At 58.3% G+C, this 26,939-nt stretch overlaps 1 protein-coding gene and 1 long non-coding RNA gene across 2 annotated transcripts in view; one reads left to right on the top strand and one right to left on the bottom strand.

Moving 5' to 3' along the window:
- RAMP1 (receptor activity modifying protein 1) overlaps positions 1-10,414 on the top strand; it is a 39,849-nt gene extending 29,435 nt beyond the window's left edge. The window contains exon 3 of the mRNA XM_051838257.2: positions 9,911-10,414. Within this exon, the coding sequence (XP_051694217.1) occupies positions 9,911-10,166 (256 nt within the window). The 3' untranslated portion in view covers positions 10,167-10,414. The remainder of the gene's footprint in view (positions 1-9,910) is intronic.
- Positions 6,238-13,481, bottom strand: LOC138848900 (uncharacterized). Its single transcript, XR_011387038.1, has 3 exons — positions 13,153-13,481; positions 12,356-12,476; positions 6,238-7,438 (listed from the first exon to the last, which is right to left on the bottom strand). It is a non-coding gene; the product is annotated as an uncharacterized lncRNA (long non-coding RNA).
- Positions 13,482-26,939: the final 13,458 nt, after the last annotated feature.

Below are 26,939 nucleotides of genomic sequence, written 5' to 3'. Positions count from 1 at the left end.
TGTGCCTATGTATGGTGTCTGTGGTGGGAGTGGAAACCCCCAGGCAGAAGACAGACCTGTGCCCCGGCTGTGGGGAGAATGGCTGTCGCATCCCCATACAAGCACTGGCGCTGTTTGTGTAAGGGGAGACTTTCATCATGTGAAGAAAAAACGCCTCTTTGTGGTTAACAAGGTTGTAAGACTGATTTATTTGAAAAGCAGAGTGACAGCGACAGAAAGATCTTCCACCTGCTGGTTCACTCCCAGATGGCTGAAATGGCCAGGACTGGGCCAGGCTGGAGCCCGGGGCCAGGAGCTTCATCCAGGTCTCCCACGTGGGTGCAGAGGCCCAAACACGCAGACCACGTCGTGCTGTTCTCCCAGGCCAGTATCGGGGAGCAGGATGGGCAGTGGAGCAGCCGGGACGTGAACCGGCCCCCACGTGGGATGCCAGCATCGCAGGCAGTGGCTTGAACTTGTTAGGCAGGAAGTTAGAAATTAGCCTGTGTGTGCGAGAAGGGCCTAAGGAAACTGACAGTCACGGCAGTCCAGCGTCCTGCCCAGCCCCTGAGAACCTTCCGGGTGGCCCGCCCCTTCTGCCTGGCCGGATAAACGTCTCCTCTAAGGCGGGCACCCTAGAAGGAAGCCCCTCGGCTTCCCTGTCTGACCACCTCAGTGGTAAACCTGGAAGGAAATTGTGCGTATTTTCACCCAGGAAACCCTTCCGCCAGGGCTCCCCATGCTTTGTCCTGGAGGAGAGGGGGAGGGGGTAAAGAGACCCCTTTAAAAACCGGGAGTCCACACAGACTGCGTGCTCAGCCCTCTGCTCTCGGCCGAGCCGCCCGCCTGGCCTGCCCGGGTGTGTTCTCTCCACTCAACCATGTAGCCTCGCTCTCCCCAGTCCCAGTGACCGGGCGCGCGCTCTCTGTCCCTTCCATCTGATGGATGTCCTGTCCCCGATAAAACCTTGTCACTTCGCTCTCTGTCTCAGGCCTGAATTCCTCCTTGCGTGAGGACAAGAACGCCACAGCTTCGCGGCGTTTTCTCCGGTGACATTCCCGCTGTGCCGCCATGTCGGCCCCGTGGGGTTTTTGAAAGTCGAATTTTATCGGCTGCTCTCCCAGCGTGTATTGGAGTGGTGCTGTGGTCTCCTTTGGCACACTGAGGTGTGATTTCATAGTTAACGGGTTTAAAGCATTTTTTTTTTCTTTTCTTTTGTTTTTTTGACAGGCAGAGTTAGACAGTGAGACAGAGAGAGACAGAGAGAAAGGTCTTCCTTCCGTTGGTTCACCCCCCCAATGGCCACTACGGCCGGCGCACTACACCGATCTGAAGCCAGGACCCAGGTGCTTCTCCTGGTCTCCCATGGGGTGTAGGGCCCAAGCACTCGGGCCATCCTCCACTGCACTCCCGGGCCACAGCAGAGAGCTGGACTGGAAGAGGAGCAACCGGGGCAGAACCAGTGCCCCGACCGGGACTAGAACCCGGGGTGCCGGTGCCGCAGGCGGAGGATTAGCCTAGTGAGCCGCAGCGCCGGCCTAAAGCATTTTCAAATAAAGCCTGCTCTAAGGTGTTCTGGACGGCACATGCAGGGGACCCTGTCTCCTTATCCGTCCTGCCCCTGTGTGTCCACCCTCCCCGGGCTCTGCGGTCGGGGTCTGTGGCTTTTGTAAGTGAGCCGGGAAGCTGAGGTCTTTTTCTCGCATCCTGAACGGGTGCCGGGGCGGCGCAGCCGGGTGCCTCTTGTAGAGCTGCTTCAACTGCATTCCGTGCCGCCATCAGGTTCTCTACTCCGTCCGTCGACATTCGGGAATTTATAACATCCCCCAGGCATCCTGCTTTCAGGGCTTTCCAGGTCTTGTTTTTTTGTTGGTCTGTTTAAGATTTATTTATTTGAAAGAGTTAGAGAGGCAGAAAGAGAGGGAGAGAGGTCTTCCATCCGCTGGCTCACTCCCCAGATGGCTGCAATGGCTGGAGTTCCAATGGTCTGAAGCCAGGAGCCAGGAGCTTCTTCCAGGTCTCCCACATGGGTGCAGGGCCCAGGCACCTGGGCCATCTTCTACTGCTTTCCCAGGCCATAGCAGAGAGCTGGATCGGAAGAGGGGCAGCCAGGACTCAAACCGGCACCCATATGGGATGCTGGCACTGCAGGCTGGGGCTTTAACCCGCTACACCACAGCGCCAGCCCCAACAGTTTTTAATGTATATTTTTGACATGTTAGTACTTTTTCTAATCTACCTGCATTTTTCTAGATTAAGTTATCTAGAAGTGTGTATTTCATTTTGGTTATTTTTTCTTAAAAAAGTCAGCTATTGAATTTAGATATAATCAATGGATTCTGTTTATTTGCCCTTTGGAAAGGCCTTATTCTTTATAAATAGTCTGGGTTTGGAAACATTTATTTTCTTTTTGTTCAATAATATGATAATTTACAACCATGAATTTTCTCAGAATTCAGTTTTGGTCCTATCCCATTAATTTTAACTGTTGTTATTATTTTCTTAATAGCCTATAATTGGATTTTTAAATTTTATTTAGAGAAAGAGAAAGCTCTCTCCACTGATTCACTCCCCAGATGCCCCCAACAGCCGGGGGCTGGGCCGGCACAAAGCCAGGAGCTGGGAGCTCGGCCCGGCTCCCAGGGGAGTGGCAGGAAGCCAGCCATCAGCAGTGCCTCCCCGGGTCTGCGTTAGCGGGAGCTGGCGTCAGAGGCAGAGCCGGGGACAGAGCTCAGGCACCCCAGCGTGTGGCATGGGCGCCTTACCCTCTGGGCTCAACACCCACCCTCAGTTGAATTTTTAAATTCTGGTGTGATTCCCAAAGTATATATGCTACTTCATTTCTGGAGATTTTTTGGGGGGGTGGGAAACTTAGTCCTTTCCTATTAATTTCTAGTTTGTAATGTTGTAGCCTGAGAATGTCGACTTGCGGTTTCTGCTTTGGGATTTGTTGCGTTCTTTGCTGCGTAATGTGGATTCGGGGACTTGGCCGTGGTTTCAGCGTCGTGGAGCGGGGGCGTGTTAACCTCGAGGCCGGACACCTGCCCTGGGAGACTGGCTCCCCTCCCTTGCTGCCGCCGACTCGGGCTCATTTCACTTTGCATATTTGTTTTCTGTTACTTCATCTACGGAACCTCGAGAGGCTGCGCAAGTCCCTCAGGGAGAGGCCGTGCGTTCTGGGCAGGCATCCCTCGTGGCCGCACGCGGCACGCCCTGTGCAGCCTCGTGCCCGTGCGCTGTAAGCCGCCACGCCTGCTTCCCCCGCGCGGGGGTCCGAGTGGCTCTCACGTCGGCCGAGGCTCTGGCCACCTGCGGTGACTGCCCAGGTCAGCTCGGCGGGGCGTTTCCTTCTTGCTCTCCGGCCCTGGTGGTCTGCACGTTGTGGCTGTCGGGACGGACGGTGAGCGACTGCTCGCGTGAAAGCCCAGGTGGCACAGAGGGGAGCCGGGGACGACCAGGGAAGTGGCGGGCAGGGACTGTCCTAGAGAAGGTGAGCCAGCAGTGAGAACGGCTGTGCCAAGGCCTCGGCCAGGAGCCTCGGGCCCTGCACTGGAACACGGCCAGGGAGAGGGAGGGGTCCACGGAAGGCGAGCGAGGGCTGTGGCCTGGGGAGCCCGTGAGGAGTGGAGGGCAGGGGAGGGCTTGCCCCGGGGGAGGCGGGAGAAGGGGTGCAGAGCTGCCAGGCCCCCAGCAGTGCAGGGAGTGGGAGCTGCCGTAACTGCCAGGATGAGTCACTCCCGCCTACACCTGGGCACCCTGACGGCGCCTCGGGAAGGGAGGAGCCCCCACGAGGTAGGGGAGAGGCAGTGGGTAAGATGTGGGGCCCTGCGGCAGTGTTTGCACAGCCTGATGTGGGGGGGGGGGCGTCACCCCGGGAAGGAGCTGCAATGTGGTGCCTGTCCTGGAGCTGGAAGAGGGAGCAGGCTGCTGGCCTGGGGAGGAGCTCTCTCCCGGCCCCGGCAGGGATCCAGGAGGCCTCGGGCACGAGGAAGCCCTGGGGGAGGGGCTCCATCTGGTGGGGTAGTGGGGAGACCTGGAGAACCTGGGCCAGGAAGAGAGGTGACTGGGATCGGGACCCTGACCTTGGAGCGCACCCCCACGCCCCCAGCCACCTCAGGCACCTCCTTGCCCTGCACACCTGGCAGGGACCCCCAGGAATTTGGCCCCCATCCCTACCTACCACATCCTGGGCGGGCACCACGGGGCTCCCCACTCATCACAGGAGCCCTGAGACCTGCAAGGCTTGGCAGCGTGTTCCACCCCCAGGGCCTCCAAGACCCCCAGGCGCCAGGACTGGGGGCACTGAACGTCCCCGGGCTCCTGCCTGTCTTGCAGTGTGTGGGCAGCTCCCAGGCACCCTCGGCAGAGGGTCCCAGCCCGCAGCAGGGCACTGCAGCGGCTGAGCCCTCCCCCCCGCCCCCGTGAGACCCCGGCGGTCACAGAAAAAGGCCGGAGGCTGCAAGAGCAGCGCCGCCAACATCCCGCTGTCCCCAGGCCCCCTTTTATATACAGCAGTGCAAACCGCGAATGCTCACGGCAGAAAACTCGGGGACAGCCCAGAAGTGGCCGGGTCACTGCCGCCCACCTGGTGTCCCTCTGCCCGCTGGGCTGTCTCAGGGAGAGCCCAGAAGTGGCCGGGTCACTGCCACCCGCCCGGTGTCCCTCTGCCCACCGAGGTGTCTTGGGGACAGCCCAGAAGTGGCCGGGTCACTGCCTCCTGCTGGGGTGTCTCGGGGACAGCCCAGAAGTGGCCAGGTCACTGCCGCCCGCCTGGTGTCCCTCTGCCCGCTGGGCTGTCTCAGGGAGATCCCAGAAGTGGCCGGGTCACTGTTGCCCCCTGGGGTGTCCCTCTGCCCCCTGGGCTGTCTCAGGAAGAGCCCAGAAGTGGCCGGGTCACTGCCGCCCGCCCGGTGTCCCTCTGCCCACTGGGCTGCCCCACGCCGAGCTGCTTCGTCTTTTCTCTCCTCATGAGTGAGGTGAAACTTGTCTTGTTCAGGTGTCCCCCAAGAAACCTTTAGCCTGACACCTGCCGGGCCTCCCCCGCTGTGCCTGGTGGGCACCCGTCTGCCCATCTGCCCTCTCGTTCCTCAGCCTGGCCGGGGTCTCCAGGGGCTGCTGGAAGCCTGGGCCGGGCCTTGCCCAGGACTGATGCAGATAAAGTGAATTAAAACCCAGGGGTCTCCCGAGGGGGTGACGGCCCCTGACTCCACAGCAGCTGTCGGGGATGCAGGAGAGAAGCCCCCCTCCTGCGCGGGGCCACAGAGAAATCCCGGGGCCTTCGCTCCGTTTCCACCAGCCTGTTGAAGTCCCCTCGTAGGTCAGGCGGGTCCTGGCTGCTCACTGCGGTGTGAGGAGACAAAGGCTTCAATAAGTGACTCCTGGGATTCCTCGGGGTAAGAACAGGAGCTGGGATCCCTGGCCAGGCCACCCGTGGGCGGCAGCGGGCACCTGTTCTTGGCGACAAGTGGTCCTGGGCCTTGACGTGGAAACCGCCCCCTGGCACTGGGGACCACTCGCGTCCTTGAAGGGGCTGAGAACAGGGTGCCAGCCCGAAAGGGCAGCGATGCGGTCACATGACCTGGATGGGGGGGGCGAGGAGCCGGGGCGTTGGCCGCGACTGTTGTGGTCCCCCGTCGGCGCTTTGGTGTCTGGAGCAAGAGCGCACCCACCCTCCCGGGCGTGTTCCCTCATCAGTCCGTGCTGCCGGGCTCTCGGTGTTGATTGACAGCTTCAGCTGCCACCTCGGGTAAACAGCAGGATGAAGGGCAGCCGAGAGCACACTGGAGGTATTTTTAGCCGGGGGTGGTTCGGCAGGCGGATCAAGGAGAGAGGGTGCCTCACCCCAGAATAGCCCACGCTCAGCCTCGGCTACGGGCCCGCGGCTGGCCGCCCCCCTAAGCACGTCCCGGCTCCACCCTTGACCCCCGGAGGGCCACCTCTGCAGAAACCAAAAACTACCTGTTGGGGGGCGGGGGCTGGGGAGGTCTCATGGCAGACACAGCCTGGGGCTTCCCGCTGGGAACTCTGGAAGACCACCTGCCCCGTGCCAGTGAGCAGCGGGCTGAGGCCGGCAGGAAGCCAGGGGAGAAAACCCAGGGTCCCAGCGATGCAGAGGCCACGCTGGGGGTGGGACGCTCGGAGGTGCACAGCCCACCCCCCGCTGCAGCCTCCCCGGCCCCTTGGGCTCCTCACAGCCGACTCACAGCCTCTGTGCTGTTTGCTCCACTAAAATAAGGAAAGGGGCTTTTTAGTTGTGTATTTTACTTTCTCCAGAACTTTTTAAATTTTTTGTTTTTAGATTTATGTACTCGGAAGTCAGAGTCACAGGGAGAAGGGGGGGAGAGAGAAAGAGACAGAATCTTCCACCCCTGGCTCACTCCCCAGATGACTGCGATGGCCAGGGCGGGGCCAGGAGCTTCCTCCTGGTCTCCTACATGCGTGCAGGGGCCCAAGCACTCGGGCCGTCCTCTGCTGCTTTCCTAGGCCCTCAGCAGGGAGCTGGATGGGAAGTGGAGCAGCCGGGACTCAAGCCGGCGTCCATGGGGGATACAGGCGTCTCGGGCAGCACCCCCCCCCTTTTGAAGGTGGATCCAGAATTCCTTCTGAAGAATGCTAATCCTCGTAGCACAGCTTTGCTGCCAGTGAATTCTCCCCGCACTTCCTCCTTTTTCTCTGAAAAAGGAGGAAAAAAAGGTCTTTATTTTTTAAAAATATTTTCTGAAAGAGTTAGAGGAGACAGCAAGCGAGCTCCATCCCCTGGTTCACTCTCCCGATGGCCTCAGTGGCCTGGGCTGTGTCAGGAGCATCACCTGGGTCGCCCACGTGGGTGCCAGGGGCCCAAGCGCTGGCACATCTGCCCCCCCCCCCCGCAAGGCGCTTTAGCAGGGAGCCGGGTTGGAAGTGGAGCAGCCGGGACTCGGACAGGCGCCCGTGTAGGATGCCGCTGTTGTTGGTGGCGGCCTCTGCCGTTGCTTTGTCTTGTGTCCAGTGGTTTTCTCCGTGCTTGGACACCTGTCGCTGTCCCGGGGAAGGTCGCAGCTGTGACTACTCCAGAGGCTGCCGGGCTCCGTGCCTCTCCCGGTCCTGCAGGAGGGCAGTGCCGGCGTTCCGGGTGTGGGCGGCTTGCACGGCTCTCTACACCCCTCTTGCCTCCTTTGGGTTCGGGCAATTTCCCCAACTCCTGGGCGGCGTGCGGTCTGCAGATGAGTTCCGGAAGGAGCCCTGGGATAGCGTGTTCGCCACTTGTGTTCTGTCTGTCTGTCCTGGAATCCACTCTCCACCCCCGTCCGTGCGTACTGTCCCCTTCCCTGCTGGGCTCCGCCGTCCGTGTCATCTCCAGGCCCCTGATGGTTGCTTCTCCTGGGTCATCTCTGAGTCTGATTCCTGGGACTGCTTTGTGTCTTGACGCGGGGCTGTGAGTGGAAACTCGATCCTTTCCTACTGCATACTGAACGTTTCCCTGAAGAGCGGAGGAGGCGGCTGAGGCTGGGGGCGGGAACGGGGAAGCCCCTCCACGAGGCCCTCAGAGGGGGAGCCGAGCTGGGTCTGGGATCTGTGGCTGCTTCAGGTCCCTCCCGCCCGGGTGCGGCCGCTGCTGGCTCAGAGCCAAGGCTGGGGTCCTGGAAGGTGCAGCCCCGCCCGGTCCCCGCCTGTCCCCAGCTGCTGGCTGTTTGTTCTGCAGCACAGGCGGGCAGGTGGGTGGGGGCGTGGAGGGGGCTCTCTGGCCAGGGGCCCTGCCCTCCAGCCTCCCTGTTCCCCCTGCTTGTCAGTGGCAGGACGCCTGTGTCTGAGGTCAGGGAAGCTTTACCCCATCCTGGGCCCGAGGGGTGATGGCCCTTGCTTTCCAGGAGTGAGGACCTGCGGCCTGTGTTCCCCCCTCCAGCTGCAAGCTTTCTCCTCTGGGCCAGGGGGGTCCACGTCCTGTGAGGAAGGGACTTGGGAAACCTGGAGCCACCGTTCCGTTCCCTCCGGTCAGCAGGGAAGCCTCGCAGGGGCAGCTGGGCGCTGTGGCGGCTGGCGTGGCCTGGTGCCACGCTCGCGTGGGCTTGGGCGGAGTTGTGAGACACGTGCTAGGCAGCTGATTCCTCCAGAATCGAGCCCGAGATGACGCTGGCCTTGTGGGCGCTGCTGTGCCACTACCCCCGGGGGGTGAGAGCTGCGGTCCACACTGAGGGTGCAGGGTGCCACACACGGCGGTGGCAGGCCGGGCACCACGTCGCTCTGGGCCCTCTCCCCCCAGAGGACCTCGTGCTGCTGCCGCCACGGGGCTGGAGCACCACCGAGGGCCTCGTGACCCACAGGCCTGCTGGCCCCGTAGCGGTAGGACCGGGACCCGTGGCAGGAGGTGTCTGAGCCGCAGCTGGATCCGGCCCCCAGCTGCCCGGTGGGTGGCGAGGGCCCCACATCCGGCCTGCAGGAGCTCACGCCCCAGCTCCTGCCACCCAGCGGCTCCCCAGCTGTCCTGCACCCCCACTTCCCCTGTGGGTCACGGAGTGAATGGGGTCCTGCACAGAGCCTGGTGCACATGAGCACCCAGTAGGGGAGGGCGGTGGCGGCCACAGAGATGGTGACCAAGAGGAATGGCCACCACGACCCCCGTGAGGCCTCACTCCCTGAGGTCGGGGTGGGGGAGGGGTCTGCAGGCAGGAGGGGCCTGTGCACCCCCAGCCCCGGGTTCCTGTGCTGTCAGAAGGCCCTGGATTCCTGCACCCTGTCTTGGGAGGTCCCCTGGGAACGGCCATTCAGAGACCAGGAGGCTGCATGGGCTCCTTCCCCGGAGAGCTGGGGGTCCGGGGGGGGGGGGCAGGAAGGACAGGGTGGGCGTGAGCTGATGCGTGGCGACTCCCACGGTCAGACTTCACAGCAGCAGGGCTGCCACCCCGGCCTCCCACGCTGTGCCGGCCCCCAGCTCAGTATCACCACTGACCCGGGGCCCTCTCACAGACACACACACACACGTACTAGGTCACACAGTCACACACACACATACTAGGTCACACAGTCACACACACGTACTAAGTCACACAGTCGCACCCATGTACAAGGTCACAGTCACACAGACATACACGTACAAGGTCATACACACGTACAAGGTCACAGACACACGTGTACAAGGTCACAGACACATGTACAAGGTCACACAGACACACAGACGTGCAAGGTCACACAGACACACACATATTAGGTCATACAGAGACACACACATGTACAAGGTCATACAGTCACACAGAGAGACACGTGTACAAGGTCAGTCACACAGGACCTCACACACAATGTCACACACGTTCATACACACAGGCCCTCACACTGTCACACGTATACAGACACACACACGTACACACACATACAAGGTCACAGTCACACAGAGACACACACATGTACAAGGTGATGGACACATGTATGTACAAGGTCACGTGTGTACAAGGACATACAGAGACACACATATGTACAAGGTCACAGTCACACAAGGTCACACAGTCACACACAGACACACATGTACAAGGTCAGTCACACAGGACCTCACACACAAGGTCACACACATACATACACACAGGCCCTCACACTGTCACAGCATACAGACACACGCACAAGGTCACAGCCACACAGGATGTCACAAGTACACCCCCACGCCCCCGCCTCCGGGATCGAGCCCTCCCCTCGCTCGCCGGGTCGAAGACTCCAGCACCCCGCGGACAAGTCCTGCAGTCGGTGACTCCGCCTGGGGCCGCCCACTCCCCCGGCCTGCCGGGGTCACGCACATCCTGGGCGCGGTGCTGGCTGAGGAGCGGGCACGGCCAGCGGCCCAGCCTGCCGTGTTCTCCCACTGCCAGGGGCCCTGCCGTCCCACCGGGGCCCCGCGTGGCCAGCGGCAGGCCCAGGACACGAGGGGGCGGCGCAGAGAGCCCCGCTAACCCCGCCTCTCCCTCCGCAGGAGCTACGGGGCGCTCACGCACTGCACGCAGCAGGTGGCGGCCCAGCTCGGCTGCTTCTGGCCCAACGCGGAGGTGGACAAGTTCTTCGTGGCCGTCCACCAGCACTACTTCCGGAGCTGCCCGGTCTCGGGCAGGGCCGTGCACGACCCGCCCAGCAGTGTCCTCTGCCCCTTCATCGTGGTGCCCATCGTGGTGACCCTGCTGGTGACGGCGCTGGTGGTCTGGCGGAGCAAGCGCACGGAGGGCATCGTGTAGGCGGCCGCAGCCGCTTCCGGGGGCAGAGCCGACCCCCACCCCGCGCCCCTGCCTTCTGCTGAGAACTACAGGGCTTGGGGGCAGTGGTGGCTCCGCGCCCCGCGGCGGGGGAGGGGGCAGTGTCCGGCTCCACGCCGCAGCCTGCTGGTAGACCACCCCCTGTTCTGCCTGCAGACAGCTCCGTGGGACGGACGGACACGCAGCCGTGCTGGGGGCGAGCGGCGTGTGATTAAAAGGGTGTTCCTGAGTGTGGGCAGCGTTGTTATTCCTGGGCCAGCCTGGTGGGAGACCTCTGATGGGGGCGACATCTGAGGCCCCCAGTGCCCCCCAGGGACAGGCACCCCCAATCCCACGACACCACCTGCAGCCAGGGCACAGGGCCCTGAGACTCGCGGCAGAGAGGGCCAGGCTGCTGCCCTCCCCACCGAGGTCACCCCACCAGCCTCTTCCCTGGGGGTCCCCAAGGGTTCGCTGAGCTGGATCCTCTGTCCCTCATCCCTCCCCCATCACCCTCTTCTCAAACCCCTGTCTTGGAGCTGGACTTCCGGAAGGTTCTGGGTGCCTGAAGGGACCCCCCACTAGTCCGGCCAGGGTGACCCCGAGTCTGGATCCCGGCCCCGGAAGCCCCCCAGCCTGTCCCAGGACGCGTCCCTTCTCTGACTGGCGGGTGTCCATGCCCCATCCATGACGGGGTGACGACTCCCTCTGCTCGCAGGCTGGCTGTGTGAGAACACGGCCCAGTGCCCTTACCGTCTCAGATGTTCAGCCAAGCATAGCACAGCCACCTGGAGCCAGCCTGGACCCCAGCCCCTGAGGCTGCCCCCAGTGCACCGTCCCTGTGTGTCACCCCCTCCGCTGGCTGCCAGGAGAGGGTGGTCCTGCACAGCCCCGCCCCAATCCAGAGCTGTCACGGGCCCAGAGAGGATAGGGCATTCCCTGACCCGGCTTCTCTGGGCTTCTCCTACTGAACTGTGGCCGTGGTGGGGTCCCCAGGACACTGGGCCTGGCCGCCCCTGGCCTGTGGTCAGAAAAGGAGCTGCAGCTCCCTGCTGGTGGGGACACGTCCTCAGAAGTGTCACCCTGCTCTCTGGGGAGTCCAGTGTCCTTATCCAAGCCACAGACCGCCATTGCCACGCTGGGCCCAGCTCCAGGATGGGAGTGCCCGGGAGTGCAGAGCAAGGGACCCCACCGGCCAGCGGCCTGAACCGCTAGGAAACAAAATGAACAGGACCACAGAACCAGCACTGGCGCTTGCGTGGGCTGGGAGTCTGTGTGCATGAAGCTGTCAGAGCAGCCCCAGGGGAGGCTCCGGCACTCTTGCCGTTTAACACCAGAGGGAACCGGTTCACGGCATTGCGCGGGTTACGTAAGGATCCCTCTTGCGAATAGAATTTCCTGAGAAACCTGCGCCAGGGGACAGAGAGGGGCCAGGAAAGCCGGCGGGTACCCCTCGTGTGCCCCAGCTCTGCTGCCTGGTGCCCCCAGCTGATGGGGGACCGACCGGCCTTGCCCAGAGCCGCCTGGGCAGTGTGGGAAGGGGACCCGGCCCTCTCTGGGCAGGAAGGGAGGGAGCCGGGCCCAGCCCACCTTCCTGGACCGGAGCCCAAAGGCTCAAAATGCTTGTTCCAGCGACTTGCCGCCTGGGACCTTATCCCCAGGTGTCACTAGAGGTGGACAACAGGGTCCTCTGGGGATCCCTCCCCTCGGGAAACCGGTAAGACAGTGGGGGGCCTGTGGATGCCGCCACCCGCTGCCTGTGTCCCCTGCAGTCACATCGCCTTAGGGTCCACCCCATTACCCCCTGCAGCCCTCGCTGCCCCTCCACTGCGCTGGCTCCACACCCCCTTCCAAGGGACTGGGGAGGGGCCTGCAGGGACACAAGTCAGCCCCTCGCCACAGCCCTCCCCCGCCCAGCCACCAGGTGCCACTCAGGAGGCGGCCACCTCCTCCCCCCAGCTGGCCCTGGGCAGTGGAGGGAGAGGGAACCAACGCAGCAGTGCCAAGAGACCGCACGAGGACAGGCGGCTGCTTTAGATCAGCGCGGCAGCCGCGCATTCCTGCCGGCGAGCGAGGCCGGAGCAGGGAGGCGCGGGCGGGGGTGGCCTCGGGAGGCGCGGGCGGGGGTGGCCTCGGGGGAGACTCCCGAGAGACTCTGGAGCGGGGGCATTCCAGGGCACACTTCATCTTGCCTCGTTTGCTTGGGAAAATGGACAGCGCGCCGCTCCCCGAGGCCTCTGTTCCCGACACACTGCTATTTCTTATTTCTTTTTCCGGGTTTTTTTTTTTTTCCCCTCCATCCAGAAATCAGAGCTGAGGAAATACAAAGACAGAAGCAGACATTTTTCTTAATTTACGTGGGTCAGCCCTCAGGAGAGCAGGGGAGAGGCAGAGTGGTTAGGGAACGCGAGAGGCGGCAGGACCGGCTGCGGGGGGCAGGGGAGGCACAGGGCGGAGAGCACAGCCCAGACCTGACCCCGAGGCCGGCCACGGAACAGGAGGGTGTCCAGCCGCCGTGCAGGGGTTCAGGGGATGAGGCTCCCCTTCCCTCTGCTCTCCTGGCCTTCAGCCTGGAGGTTCTGTCCATCGTGACGGGGGACCGAGGCACAGAGGGGTACATGCACAGGGGTCTCCCGAGCCTGGGGGCCAGAACCAGGATTTGAAGCTGGGTCTCTCTGACCCCAGGGTCCCCAGAGCCCCCAGACCACTGTCCTGCTGCTCCAGGTACGGGGCAGTGGAGAACAATCCAGAACTGGGATTCGAGGACAGCGAGGGCAGGGAGAAGCCGAGTGTGGCACGTCCTACAGCCCTGAGTCCAGACGGGGCCCTCTGCGGGCCCCGGCCCCTTCCTGCCCAAGCTGCCCCACGGCCACCTCGGCTCTGCAGGTGCCCAACACAGCAGCTCCCACAGCCGGTCCTCGCAGCCACACCTCTGGCCCCCTAGCAAGCCCTCTGGTCCTGCAGGTGCAAGGACAGCTCTGGGTCTTACCTGGCAGAAGAAACTGGGGAGCTGTGCCCGTCTGTCACACCGCACCTCTCAGCAGAGCTTCCCGAGAGGGGAGTGGGGTGAGCGAGTCACCTGCACCTGCACCCCAGGAGGGCCGAGTGGCTCAGCCCCCTCCCAGGAGGAGCTGCGAGCAAACGAGGAGACAGGAGCTGCTCAGCTGAGGGAGGAGTCTGCAGTGTCCCCAGGGCACGGAGCCACGGGGCAGCCGCCCAGGGCAAGGCTTTGCCGTCCACAGCCCCTCACCAGGGCAAGGCTTTGCCGTCCACAGCCCCTCACCAGGGCAAGGCTTTGCCGTCCACAGCCCCTCGCCTTATGCCAAGGGTGCTGGCAGGACTGCCCTCCCACTGCCCTTCTTTCCACACACCCCCACTTTTTAATTTTTTTAAACCATGCTCCAGACTGACACCAACAGGAGGGGGAGGGGCCGATGCTGTGGAGCACTGGGTTCTGTCTACACTCCCAATGCCGGCACCCCATATCACAGTGCTGATCTGAGTCCCGACGGCCCCGCTTCCGACCCACCTCCCCGCTGGTGCACCAGTGAAGGCCGCAGACGAAGACCCAAGTGCCTGGGCCCCTGCACACATGGGAGACCCCGAAGAAGCTCCCGGCTTCAGACCAGCCCAGCTCCAGCCTCTGTGGCCATCTGGGGAGTGAAAGAGTGGATGGAGAATCCCTGCCACCCTCCTCTTTATCTTTTTAAGATGAATTATCTGAAAGGCAGAGTGGAGAGGGAGAGGGAGAGACAGAGAGAGATCTCCCATCCACTGCTTCACTCTGCAAATGGCCACGTTGGTGGGGCTGGGCCAGACTGAAGCCAAGAGCTTCATCCAGGTCTCCCACGTGGGTGAAGGATCCAAGCACGTGGGCCGTCCTCCACTGCTTTCCCAGGCCATTAGCCGGGAGCTGGATCGGAAGTGGAGCAGCCGGGACTCGAATCTTTGCCCATATGGGATGCCGGTGTTGCAGGCAGTGGCCCCCAGAGAGCTTCTAACGCAGCACACAGCAGGTGCACCCAAGGCGTGAACCCCTTAACTGCGGCAAAGAAATCCCAGAGTCTCAGCATCAGCTGGTTCCCATTCACGCCCGTGCTCCCCTGCTTCCTGTCGTCAGGCCCAGTGCTCCTTGAAGACAACTCCTCCTGCTACAGGAGCAGCCTCTGCACTGCAGAAGACGCAAACGGGCCGGCGTGGTGGCACAGCCGCTACGTCACCGCTCGGGATGCCTGCGTCCCCGGGAGTGCTGGTGCCGGTCAGCCCCACGCTTCCTGTCCAGCCTCCTGCTAACGCGCCTGGGGGCAGCAGGTGAGGGCTCAAGTGCCTGGGCCCCCGCCCCCAGCGTGGGAGACCCTGATGGCGCTCCAGGCTCCTGGGGAGTGAACCAGTGGATGGAAGACTCATTCTCTCTCTCTCCCTCGCCCACTTCAAAGAAAATGAGTACATTTCTAAAAAGAAAACACAAGTAAACAAAATAAACACACCAAAGCCTCAGGGACTACCACTCCGTTTGGAGAGTACATTTTGGCACACCCTCCTCCGAGCCTTCACTCACGCCAGGATAGACGGACCTCAAACAAACCAAAAGAGGTCTCCTCCTCTTCGCGAGTTATTTTTCCTGCTTCGTGAGTTACTTTTTCAACTAAACAAATAATCTGTGCGGTTTTTATGACCTCCTGAGAGCTGGGGTTTTTCCTGCATTGCTTGTCGCTGTTTATAAACAGTGCTCTGATGTGCACTTCCTCCTTCTCTTCTTAAAATAAATATTTAGAAGTGGGATGCTTGGGTCAAGGAGACCCTCTACTCCCCATGAGCAGGGCCACACCCGTTTGCATTGCCACCCGCCCCGCCACGGCCGCGCGGACGGTGGGAGCTGCTTCTGGCTCACGTTTGCCACAACAAGGGACCGTTTCTTCTCAAAGGACAGGAGTCGGGCAGACGCTGGACCCGACAGTGACGACGGCAGCTGGGACACCCACGTCCCACCGCACGGGGCCTCGTCCCACCCGGCTGCCGTTCCCGACTCGGGCCGCTGGGCTCCTGGCAGCCAAAGAGGAGACCTGGGTTGTGTTCCCAGCTCCTGTTTCTCCCACATCCCCGGCCCTGGGGAATCTGGGGAGTGAACCAGCTCTTGTTCTCCCTCTCTCCTCCCCACAACCAGAAATAAAGATGAGAAAATAACGAGACCCATTTCCATGTACCATCTTAGCAAAAGTACAGGAGTGATAAAATCCACTATGGCAATATTGGGGTGCAAAGGATCTGAACCCTTTAAACTTCTCAATGCACATTCCTCTGGGCCCCAAGTACTGCCTCTTCTAGGAATCTCTCCGGCAAGAATTGCAGCCTTGGTTGGAACAGAGAAAACTGGAAGCAGCCCAGCATTCCAGAGGAGAAAGTGGAGTCAGTGCAGCACGCCCGCAGAGAGGCGGAGCCGCTGCCAGGAAAGCATGAGACAGAGCGTGTGCCCTTACATGGAAGGACGGCCACGCTAGGGGAAGTCAGGCAGCCCTCAGAACGGCCTCAAACGCTCAGCCCTCCGCCTGCGGCTTCTGCGTTCATGAATTCAACCAACCCTGGACCAGACAGTCACCGGTACTGAACACGTACAGACTCTCTCGCCATTGTTCCCCAATCGATACACTACAACAGTGTGTGTGGCATTTAAACCGCATTAGGGTATTACTAGTGACCTGCAAAGGACCCAGAATACGCAGGAGGGGGCCTCTGCTGTGGTACAGCAGGTAAAGCCACGGCCTACAGCACCGGCATCCCACATGGGCGCTGGTTCAAGTCCCGGCTGCTCCACTTCCGATCCAGCTCCCTGCTAAGGTGCCTAGAGGGGCATGAAGAATGGCCCAGGCCTTAGGCCTCTGCAGCACATGGAGACCTGGAAGAAGCTCCTGGCTCCTGGGTTTGGATTGGCCCAGTTGCAGCCATTACAGCCTTTTGGGGAGTGAACCTGAGGATGGAATACCTCTGTCTCGCCCTTTTTCTCTCTAACTCTGACTTCTAATCAATAAAGTAAATCTTTAAAAATATACAGGAGGATGTGTGTGATTCCGTGTAATTACCGTGTAGGGATATGGGGTTCCATGTAAATCCCATGCTGGGATATGGCATTCCATGTAATTACCATGTGAGGATGGGTGTGGTTCGTGTGAAGCCTGTGTAAGGATATGTGTGGTTCTGTGTAATTACCATGTGAGGATATGTGTGGTTCTGTGTGATTACCGTGTAGGGTTGTGTGGTTCTGTGTAATTACTGTGTGGGGTGTGTGTGGTTCTGTGTAATTACCGTGTGGGGTGTGTGTGGTTCTGTGTGAAGCCCGTGTAGGGTGTGTGTGGTCCGTGTGAAGCCCATGTAGGGTGTGTGTGGTCCGTGTGAAGCCCGTGTAGGGTGTGTGTGGCTCTGTGCCATTACCATGTAAGGGTGCATGCAGGTTTTATATAAGTAACTCCAGGACCACTTTATAAGGGACGTGGACACCCACAGGTTGGGTGATCATGAGAATACCAAGGCCACTGGCACGTGTCCACATGCTTGCTGTGCGTGGGAAGCGGTCACAGAGGACTTAGCAGCAAACTGAGCCGCCAAGGCGGCCTGTGGAGTCTGGCAGGAAGCAGCAGCCACTGTTTCCCATCGTGCATCCCATCGCTGTGCACTTTGTTTTTACTTTTATTTAATGAGTATAAATTTCCAAAGTACAACTTATGGATTACAATGGCTTCCCCCCCATAACGTCCCTCCTACCCGCAACCCTCCCCTTTCGCTCTCCCTCCCCCCTTCCATTCACATCAAGATCCATTTTCAATTCTCTTTATATACAGAAGATCAGTTTAGCATACATTAAGTAAAGATTTCAACAGTTTGCACCCACATAGAAACACAAAGTGAAAAATACTGTTTGAGTACTAGTTATAGCATTAAATCACAATGTAAGCACATTAAGGACAGAGATCCTACATGAGGAGTAAGTGCACAGTGACTCCTGTTGTTGACTTAACAATTTGACACTTTGTTTATGGCATCAGCAATCACCCTAGGCTCTTGTCATGAGTTGCCAAGGCTATGGAAGCCTTTTGAGTTCACCGACTCTGATGGTATTTAGACAAGGTCGTAGTCAGAGTGGAAGTTCTCTCCTCCCTTCAGAGAAAGGTACCTCCTTCTTTGATGACCTGTTCTTTCCACTGGGATGTCACTCGCGAAGATCTTTCATTTAGTTTTTTGTTTGTTTGTTTGTTTGTTTTTGCCAGAGTGTCTTGGTTTTCCATGCCTGAAATACTCTCATGGGCTTTTCAGCCAGATCTGCATGCCTTAAGGGCTGATTCTGAGGCTATGCAGTTTTTATAATGAGAATTATTTCATCAAAAATTTAACAAATGGAATAAAATTAACTAACTTGGGACTTGAGAAACACGTTCATGAGACTCTGTATTTAGATAGTAACTAGTTTTAATTTTAGTTACTTACTTATGTGAGAGGCAGGCAGAGCCTCCAGTCACTTCACAAATGGCTGCAATGGCCAAGGCTGGGCCCGGCCAAAACAAACAGTTCAGAACCCCAGCCGGGTCTCCCCAGGGCGGCAGGGAGCCCAAGCCCTCAGGCCACCCTCTGCTGCTTTCCCAGGAGCATTAGCAGAGAGCTGGATCAGAGCGGAGCAGCCGGGACTCGAATCAGTGCCCTGCCGGGGGTGCCAGGGTCGCCCGCTGGGCCTCAACACCAGCCCTCCTGTTGCATTTCCGGGAACGCCCAGCCAGACCAGGCTGTCGTCCCGTGGACCGGGAAGCATTCGGGTCTCCAGCTGCCCCTCGGGCCCCTCCTGCGTCCCAGAGAGAACTCCATCAGTCCCTTCTGACAGCAAATACGAAACTCGCAAAACAGCAAAGAGAGAGCTGCAAGCCGACGGACGTGTGCACACCGACGCTGCCTGCCTAAATGAGCATTAATTACCACGCAGTGGAGCCGCGCGGTGAAGACCGGCTCCGCACCGGGAAACAGGATCTGTCCCATAAAGCAGTAACCGGGCAACACCCGGAAGTTTACCTTTTAATTTGTGAACAAAGCAAACCAGTTATACGAAATTGCTACAAAGACACAAACCACCGGAACCAACTCAAAAACAAACAGAAACCCTAAATAGACCCATAATAAGTAAGAGATCGGATTAATGATGACAAAATGATTTTCCCTCAGAGCAAAGCCCAGGCTCAGAGGGCTTCTCTGGGGAATTCTACCAAATATTTGGATAAAAATGAACACACTCACTGTTCCAATAAAGCGAGCCCTGTCCAACTCACCTTACGGGTCCAGTGCTGCCTAAATGGCAAAGTCACACAAAGAGGAACTACAGGGCAGGCCTGAGCCTCCAGTGAAGACGCTGGTGAAGACGTGCGAGACCCGCATCAGAGTATCTGGGTCCCGCACGCAGCTCTGGCTCCCGACTCCAGCTTCCTGCCAAAGCAGCACTGAGGACTTGAGGAACGGGATTCCTGCACCCAAGGGGGACCCGGATGGAGTCCCAGCTCCCAGCTCAGACGTGGGCCCAGCCTGGAGCCACTGCAGGCCCATGGAGAGAGTCCACTGGACGGCCAGGCCTACAGAGAGAGCCCACTGGACGGCCAGGCCCATGGAGAGAGCCCACTGGACGGCCAGGCCTACGGAGAGTGCCCACTGGATGGCCAGGCCTACGGAGAGTGCCCACTGGATGGCCAGGCCCATGGAGAGAGCCCACTGGACGGCCAGGCCCATGGAGAGAGCCCACTGGATGGCCAGGCCCATGGAGAGAGCCCACTGGACGGCCAGGCCTACGGAGAGTGCCCACTGGATGGCCAGGCCTACGGAGAGTGCCCACTGGATGGCCAGGCCCATGGAGAGAGCCCACTGGATGGCCAGGCCCATGGAGAGAGCCCACTGGACAGCCAGGCCTACGGAGAGAGCCCACTGGACGGCCAGGCCTACGGAGAGTGCCCACTGGACGGCCAGGCCTACGGAGAGAGCCCACTGGATGGCCAGGCTTACGGAGAGAGCCCACTGGATGGCCAGGCCCATGGAGAGAGCCCACTGGACGGCCAGGCCTACGGAGAGAGCCCACTGGACGGCCAGGCTTACGGAGAGAGCCCACTGGATGGCCAGGCCTACGGAGAGAGCCCACTGGACGGCCAGGCCTACGGAGAGAGCCCACTGGATGGCCAGGCCCATGGAGAGAGCCCACTGGACGGCCAGGCCCATGGAGAGAGCCCACTGGATGGCCAGGCCCATGGAGAGTGCCCACTGGATGGCCAGGCCTACGGAGAGAGTCCACTGGACAGCCAGGCGTGCACTCCCTCCCCTGCCCCTCCTTCTCCCTCTCTCCCTCCCCCTCCCCCTCCCTCTCCATCCCCTTCCCCCTCCCCTTCCCTCTCCCTCTTAAATAATTAATGAGTTAATTCAGTAAAAGAAACTACTTATCAACATCCATTAGGAATATAGATTTGAAAATTATCAACAAAAAGCTAACAAAGTAAATCTAGGAACATATAAAAGAAATTTTACAACACAACCAAATGGGGGTGCAAAGTTGGATCCAATAATATATATTTTAATAAAGTTATTGGTATAAGAAATGTAATATTATAAGTTAATATTTTAATTATAATGTTTATATTTATAATTATATAATCTATTATATGAATTAATACAATACAGTATATTAATATTATAAGTTAAAACATAATATTACAAAGGAAAAATACATGACCATCCCCTTAAAGATTCATATTATCTATTTGAAAGGCAGAGGGTCAAAGACAGAGGAAGAGATGGGACAAAAGATCTTCCACCTGCTGGTTCACTCCCCAAATGGCCGCAGCAGCCGCAGCGGAGCCAGGCCAGAGCCAGGCACCCAGCACTCCATCTGGGCCCCCCGTGGGGGAAGGGCCAAGGACCTGGGCCGTCTTCCCCTCCTTTTCCCAGCTGCATTAGCAAGGATCTAGAAGTGGGGCAGCCAGGACTCTGTATAGGGCATCTCCATGCCAAGCAGTGGCTTAGCCCTCTGTGCCACGCTGCCCTCTCCTGCCACGTGGACCCAGGGTCGTCCTGGCCAGGGAGGTTACACAAGAAAATGAGAACAACGTCGTCCAGCATGGAAAGGGGACGTCAGACTCTACTTGCAGATGACACGACTCTGGCTAGAAAATCCTAACACTACACACACACACACACACACACACACATATACACAATACACACATACACACATACACATACACACATACATACACACATATACACACACCACACACACATACACACACGTACACACATATACACATACACACATATACACACATACACACACCACACACACATACACACACCACACACATACATACACACACATCACACACATACACACACATATACACAATACATACATACACATACACACATATACACAATACACACATACACACACATATACACAATACACACACATATACACACACCACACACACATACACACACATACACACATACACACATATACACACACCACACACACATACACACACGTACACACATATACACATACACACATACACACATACACACACCACACACACATACACACACCACACACATACATACACACACATCACACACATACACACACATATACACATATATACACAATACATACATACACATACACACATATACACAGTACACACATACATACACACATACACACATACATACACACATACACACACAATACACACATACACACACATAGAACACACACATACACACACATACATACACACACACAGAACTATCAGAATAAATAGGAGTTCAGTGTAAAGATCGATTTATAACATCAACTGTATATCCATACTGGCCATGAACAATCTCAAAATGAAATTGATTCCATGTGTAACAGCTTACAGAGATAGGAGTACACTTAACCAGAGAATGATAAGACTCGTACACTGAAAACTAAACATTACTTAAAGCACTGAAGACCCAAGGACAGCGCAGGCCCACGGATGGGCAGAGCCAACGTGGCTGGGGTGACAGGGCTGTGCTGTCTTGTTGTTTTCATAAATGGAGGGACCAATGCTAAGATTTACATGAAAGCAGGAAGGGTCCGAAGGCCACTGTTTAAAAAAAATAAATCTGGAGGACTCACACTTCCGGACGTCAAAAACAAATTTTTTAAAGATTTATTTATTTATTTGAAGGTCAGAGTTACACACAGAGAGAAGGAGAGGCAGAGAGAGACAGAGAGAGAGAGAGAGAGAGAGAGAGAAAGAGAGAGAGGTCGTCCATCCACTGATTCACTCCCCAGATGGCCACAATGCCTGGAGCTGTGCTGATCTGAAGTCAGGAGGCAGAAGCCGCCTCCAGGTCTCCCACGTGGGTACAGGGGCCCAAGCACTTGGGCCATCTTCCACTGCTCTCCCAGGCGACAGCAGAGAGCTGGATTGGAAGTGGAGCAGCTGGGACTCGAACTGGAGCCCACATGGGATGCTGGCACTGCAGGCAGGGGCTTTACCTGCTACACCATAGCACTGGCCCCCTGATGTCAAAAATTATGACAAAGCTACAGTAATCAAGACAGTGTGGCACTGGCAAAAGGACAGACAGACCAGCAGAGTAGAACCGAGAGTCCAGAAGTATACCCCTACATCTCTGGTCAGCTGATTTTACTATTTTTAAAGATTTATTTATTTATTTGAGAGGCAGAGACACAGAGAGGCAGAGACAGAGAGACAGCGATCTTTCATCCGCTGGTTCACTCCCCAGATGGCCACATCGGCCAGAGCTGTACCGATCTGAATCCCAGAGCCAGGAGCTTCTTCCAGGTCTCCCACGCGGGTGCAGGGGCCCAAGCACCTGGGCCATCTTCTACTGCTTTCCCAGGCCACAGCAGAGAGCTGGATCGGAAGAGGAGCAGCCGGGACTCGAACCAGCATCCATATGGGATGCCAGCACTGCAGGAGGTGGCTTTAACCCACTACACCACAGTGCCGACCCCAAATAAAACTCTCAAAAAGAAGCATAGGTCTACATCTTTGGGACCATGGATCAGGCCATGATTTCTCAAATGTGACTTAAAACGCACAGGGGGAAAATAGGTAAACTGGACTTCATCAAAATTTAAAACTATTATGTATCAAAGGAGACCATCAAGAAAATGGTTAGGAGAAAACAGTTGCTAAGGGATTCATACCCAGAATATATAAAGAATTCTTACAACTCGACAATAAAAACAAATCCGATTTAAAAGTGGGCAAAAGAGGTTAGTAAGCACTTATTCAGGGAAGACACACAACCGGCCAATAAGAACACGAAAAGCTACTCGACAGCACTAGTTACCAAGGACACGCAAAGGAAAAAAGAGAGGACTCACGGCTGTGCCAAAGACGGGCACCGGTGCGGGAACCGGATGGCGCCGCTGCTGGGGGGACAGCCTGGAACAGGCAGCCATGGCCTCAGCCTACGGCTTTGCAGCCATAACTGAAGATGTCTGTCCATCCCCAAAGGGGCTCATGAACGTTCGCGGCAGCATTGTTCACCTCAGCCCAGAGCGGAAGCCCCGTGTGTCCCTCCAGCCACGGACAGATGACCAGTGCGTCATCACCACTGGGGACGGAAGGACACCACCGTCCTCACTGTCGCAGGGTGGGAAGCTTTTCACCCTAAAAGGAAGCGCGTGCTGGTGGACGGCACCGAAGCCCCACCGCTCAGGGAAAGCAGGCCACCTAGCGGATGGGCCCGTGGACAAGAAACACCAGAAGGGACAGGAAGCGGCTAAGCGGTTGCGGGGGGGGAGTGGTTAAGGGATGGGGTGGGGGGAGTGAGGCAGACAGGCTGGGGCAGCGATGGACAGGTACCAGATGAGCCAGAACACAGAGAACCCGCCCCACGCAGCTGGGTGGAAGACCTCAACAGGGCGAGATTTACGCTACGGGAACTGTATCTCGATTTTAAAAACGAGGGGTAACATCGAATGGTAATGTCACCATAGAGAAGTCGTGGGTTCTTGTCTTCACGCGAGAAAGAATTCGGGTGTGAGACAGAGAGCAAAGTAGCAAGGTTTCCCTGGGGACAGGCCATCTGTCAGAGCGGAGGGACAGGTAGAGAGCGTGGGCCCTGTCACTCGGGCTTGGGTAAAGCAAGGTCGCAGGCCTGACTGCAGCGGATACACGTGCAGGCCAGGCGGGCGGTGTCCCTTAGACTGGGCTTCTGACGGAAAAGGGGTCCGGGCTTTCCTTCCCCTCCCCCTCCTGTAGGACAGAGTAAATTAGCGAATTCCTCCTGGGTTTGGGAGCTCCCCCTATTGCCCCATGGTATCAGGTCAGGGAACCCATTTGGTCCTGAGGAGAGAGAATTCTCCTGGGAGCTTCCCTTGGGGGGAGGGCTGGGACCACCTGGGAAGTCATCAGGGTCCGGCTGGACTGCGCAGATGGCGCCTGCTCAGGCTCTTCCCACTCACCTAGGCGAATTTCTAACTTCCTGTCTAACAGGGGAAAATGAACTTGACAGTGGGGGCCCTGAGAGTCACTGGCCCAGCAGTGTGTGGACAATGGCGGTTCACCTGCCTCCAAAAACCCACATGAGAAACCGGCTACGGAGCACACCACCACATCCAAACCCCAAAACTCTGAGAAGCGCCCGACCAAGAGGGGCCTCAGGGGTCAGAGCCCTGAGCGCCAGGTGGGATCCTGAATGCGGGGGACAATCAGGAGCTACTAGGAAGGCAGCCCAGGTCTTAGTCAATGCTAACGGGCAGCCATAGGGCTTGACTCACTGGGAAGAACCGATCCTTTAACCTAAGCTCTTAACGACGGGGTTAATGGTGTGGTTGATGGGTACAGTCTCTTTGCAACCGCTCACCTGAAAATATTCTAAGACAAAATCATGTTGGATCGTGGAATGAAAATACCCAGCATGGCAATTCAAACAACGCAGAGGAGGCGGATTGGAATATCAAAGGCTGCCGAGAGGCGCGGTCAAAACCCCCCAAAACCCGGCTCTCTGTGGGAGAGGCAGCGGGCTTCCTGCAGAGCCTCCTCTCCTGCCACTGCCCAGGCCCTCGGCAAGCTGATCCCAGGAGCAGGCTACTACCCGGAGCACTGGGTCCCCGGAAGCCACCCGGTGCTCTTCCTGGGGGGAGGGGAGGGATCAGCAGGCTCCCAAAACCTAGAGATGAAAGATGGTCCCAGGCTCAGGCTGCAAAGTCTGGCATGAGAACAGACCCGGGCCTCTCCTGGGGGTGCTGCCCACAGCGGGCAGGGAAGGGGCTGGGCGGGCAGGCACAGAGCAGTGGCTTATGTGCAGGAGTAGGTGGAGGGGGTGGAGAACCTGCCCTGAGGCCGCCTGTCTCTGCACCTTGCACTCAGGGCCTCCCTGTGCCTCTTTGCGAGGGGAACTCCTGCTGCCAGCTGGCTCCTCACTTGAGCAAGCAGCCAGGGGACGCTCCCGGCTGTGCCAGTGTCCGGAACCTTCTGTGTGCCTAGTGCAACACGCCGGGGGAGGGGCTGCTTCCAGGACCCCCTGCAGACGCCAACCCCAAGGATGCTCCAGTCCCCTCTAGAAAACGCACACGTACCCTTTGAGTCACCTCTGGCTTGTCTGTAATATCTAATATGGTGTACTTGTTTGCTAATAGCTGCTATCCTGCGTCTTTGCCTTTATTGTCTTTGATTTGAAAGGCAGAGACTTCGGGGACAGCACTGTGGTGCAGCAGGTTAAAGCCCCGGTCTGCAGTGCCGGCATCCCATATGGATGCCGGTTTGAGTCTCGACTGCTCCTCCTCCGATCCAGCTCTCTGCTGTGGCCTGGGAAAGCAGTGGAGGATGGCCCAAGTGCTAGGGTCCCTGTCCCTATGTGGGAGACCCCAAGGGGGCTGCTGGCTCCTGGCTTCAGAACAGCCCAGCTCTGGCCTTTGTGGCCATCTGGGGAGTGAGCCAGTGCATGGAAGATCTCTGTCTCTCTCTCTCTGCCTCTCTGTAACTCTGCCCTTCAAATAAATAAATAACAAAAAAGAAAGAAGAAAGGCAGAGACTTCTCCCACCCACTGCTTCCCTCCCCAGATGCCCAGAGCAGCCAGGCCTGGGCCAGGCTGCAGCCAGGAGCCTGCTCCACCTGGGTCTTCAGTGGGTGGGAGGGACCCGGCCTCCTGGGCCACCGCCTGCCGCCCCTCAGGGAGTGCATTAGGAAGCTGGATCGTAGCAGCGCAGCCAGGGCTCGAAGCAGGCCCCCGACAAGGGGCGTCTGAACTGGCATCTGCCCAGCACACACTGTATTTCTAAATTACAAGGTTTCTATTGCTGTACTTTTTTATATTACTTTTTAAGAAGCCGTTTTCAGTCCCTGGCTGATTGAATCCACAGATGCAGAGCCCATGGTGTGTTAGTGGGCTTTTCATGCCTCAAATGAAGTACCCGAGGCAGCCTGGGTACTTGCCTTTCAAAAGGCAAAGCTTCATGTTGGCCCCTGCCCGGTCCAAGGTCAGCAGGCCCCCTTGTCTGGGCTCCTTGCTGGCAGAGTCCCCGGGTGGCACAGGATTCCCGGGGGAGAGAGAGCAAGTGAACACACGGGGGCTGGCACGGTGAGCCAGGAAGCAGAGAGGCTGGGCCCTAGCTCCGGCGTTTATAACCACTTCTTAGGGGAACTCTCTTCCAAAGCCACACCCCCACTGGCCTCAGGACCACCCGAAGCCCCACCTCCTAAACCCCATCATTAGGTTTTCCATCTCAGCATCACCGACTTGGGGTTCAAAGTCCTGAGTTCAGGGGTGTGAGGACTCCAACCACAGCACACAGATCCAGAGAGCCGGCTGCGTTCCACAGGTATAAGCGAGTCACAGATCTCATCCACACTCAAGGGGCGGGGACCGTGTAGGCAGGAACCTGGGGGTGCCCCGGGGTCTATGCGCCAAACCCTCCTTGAGATTTCTGGCCGGCGCTTGGGAACGAGTCGTGGGTGCCACATTGCCAGGACTACAGGCTTCAGCCTGTGGGCTGGCAGGCTCTGATTCACAGTGGCGAGCCCGGAGGGACTAACGGCACCGGACTTGGAGGGCCAAAAGGCTGCACACCTTAAATGATGCTTTGCCAGGTACCGTGGTGCCTGAGGCTGACGGTGGCCCCCAGTTGCGCGGTGCACACCTGGACACTTGTCCCAGGCAGCCCTGCGTCACAGCCGGGACGGGCGGGCTCACCAGAGCACTGCGTCCAGTTCTGCAGAGGGACCGACTGCCTGGGCAGTGTGTTGACACTGCACCCTCTTCTCCAGCTAGTCCTCGACGTCGCGACTCCAACACCTCTGTGAGCGTCACACGTCCTCTGGGACTTGGCTCTGCTCTCGCCCCCGGCAGCCCCTGGGAGTTTATTTTCTCACGCCGCTGGGTGGTTTCCAGAGATAAAACAGGGAAGCCAGCAGGGCCCCAAAGAGGAGTCCCGATTCATCCCGAGCAGTGATTGGCACGGCGGCCACCGGCGATGGGACAGCCAGCATCCCGCACGCATCCTGGTCATGATGTTGCAGGTACGGGCTGGGCACACCCCCCGGCATCTTTGGCACAGCCCCAGCCTGTTCTCTGGTTAACAAGGTGCACAGGGGAGGGCGCCCGGCCTGGCGATTGGGATGCCTTTGTCCCATTCGAAGTGTCTGGCTTCCACACCTGCCACCAGCTCCTGACTCCAGCTTCCGACCAAGGCAGACTGCGAGACACAGCCATGGTGGCTCATGGAGCTGGGCCCCTGCCACCCACCTGGGAGA

The sequence above is a fragment of the Oryctolagus cuniculus genome, chromosome 3, assembly GCF_964237555.1.
Source record: "Oryctolagus cuniculus chromosome 3, mOryCun1.1, whole genome shotgun sequence".
NCBI lineage: Eukaryota > Metazoa > Chordata > Mammalia > Lagomorpha > Leporidae > Oryctolagus > Oryctolagus cuniculus.
Note: the sequence above shows the minus strand (reverse complement) of the source record. Positions and strands in the feature narration are given on the sequence as shown.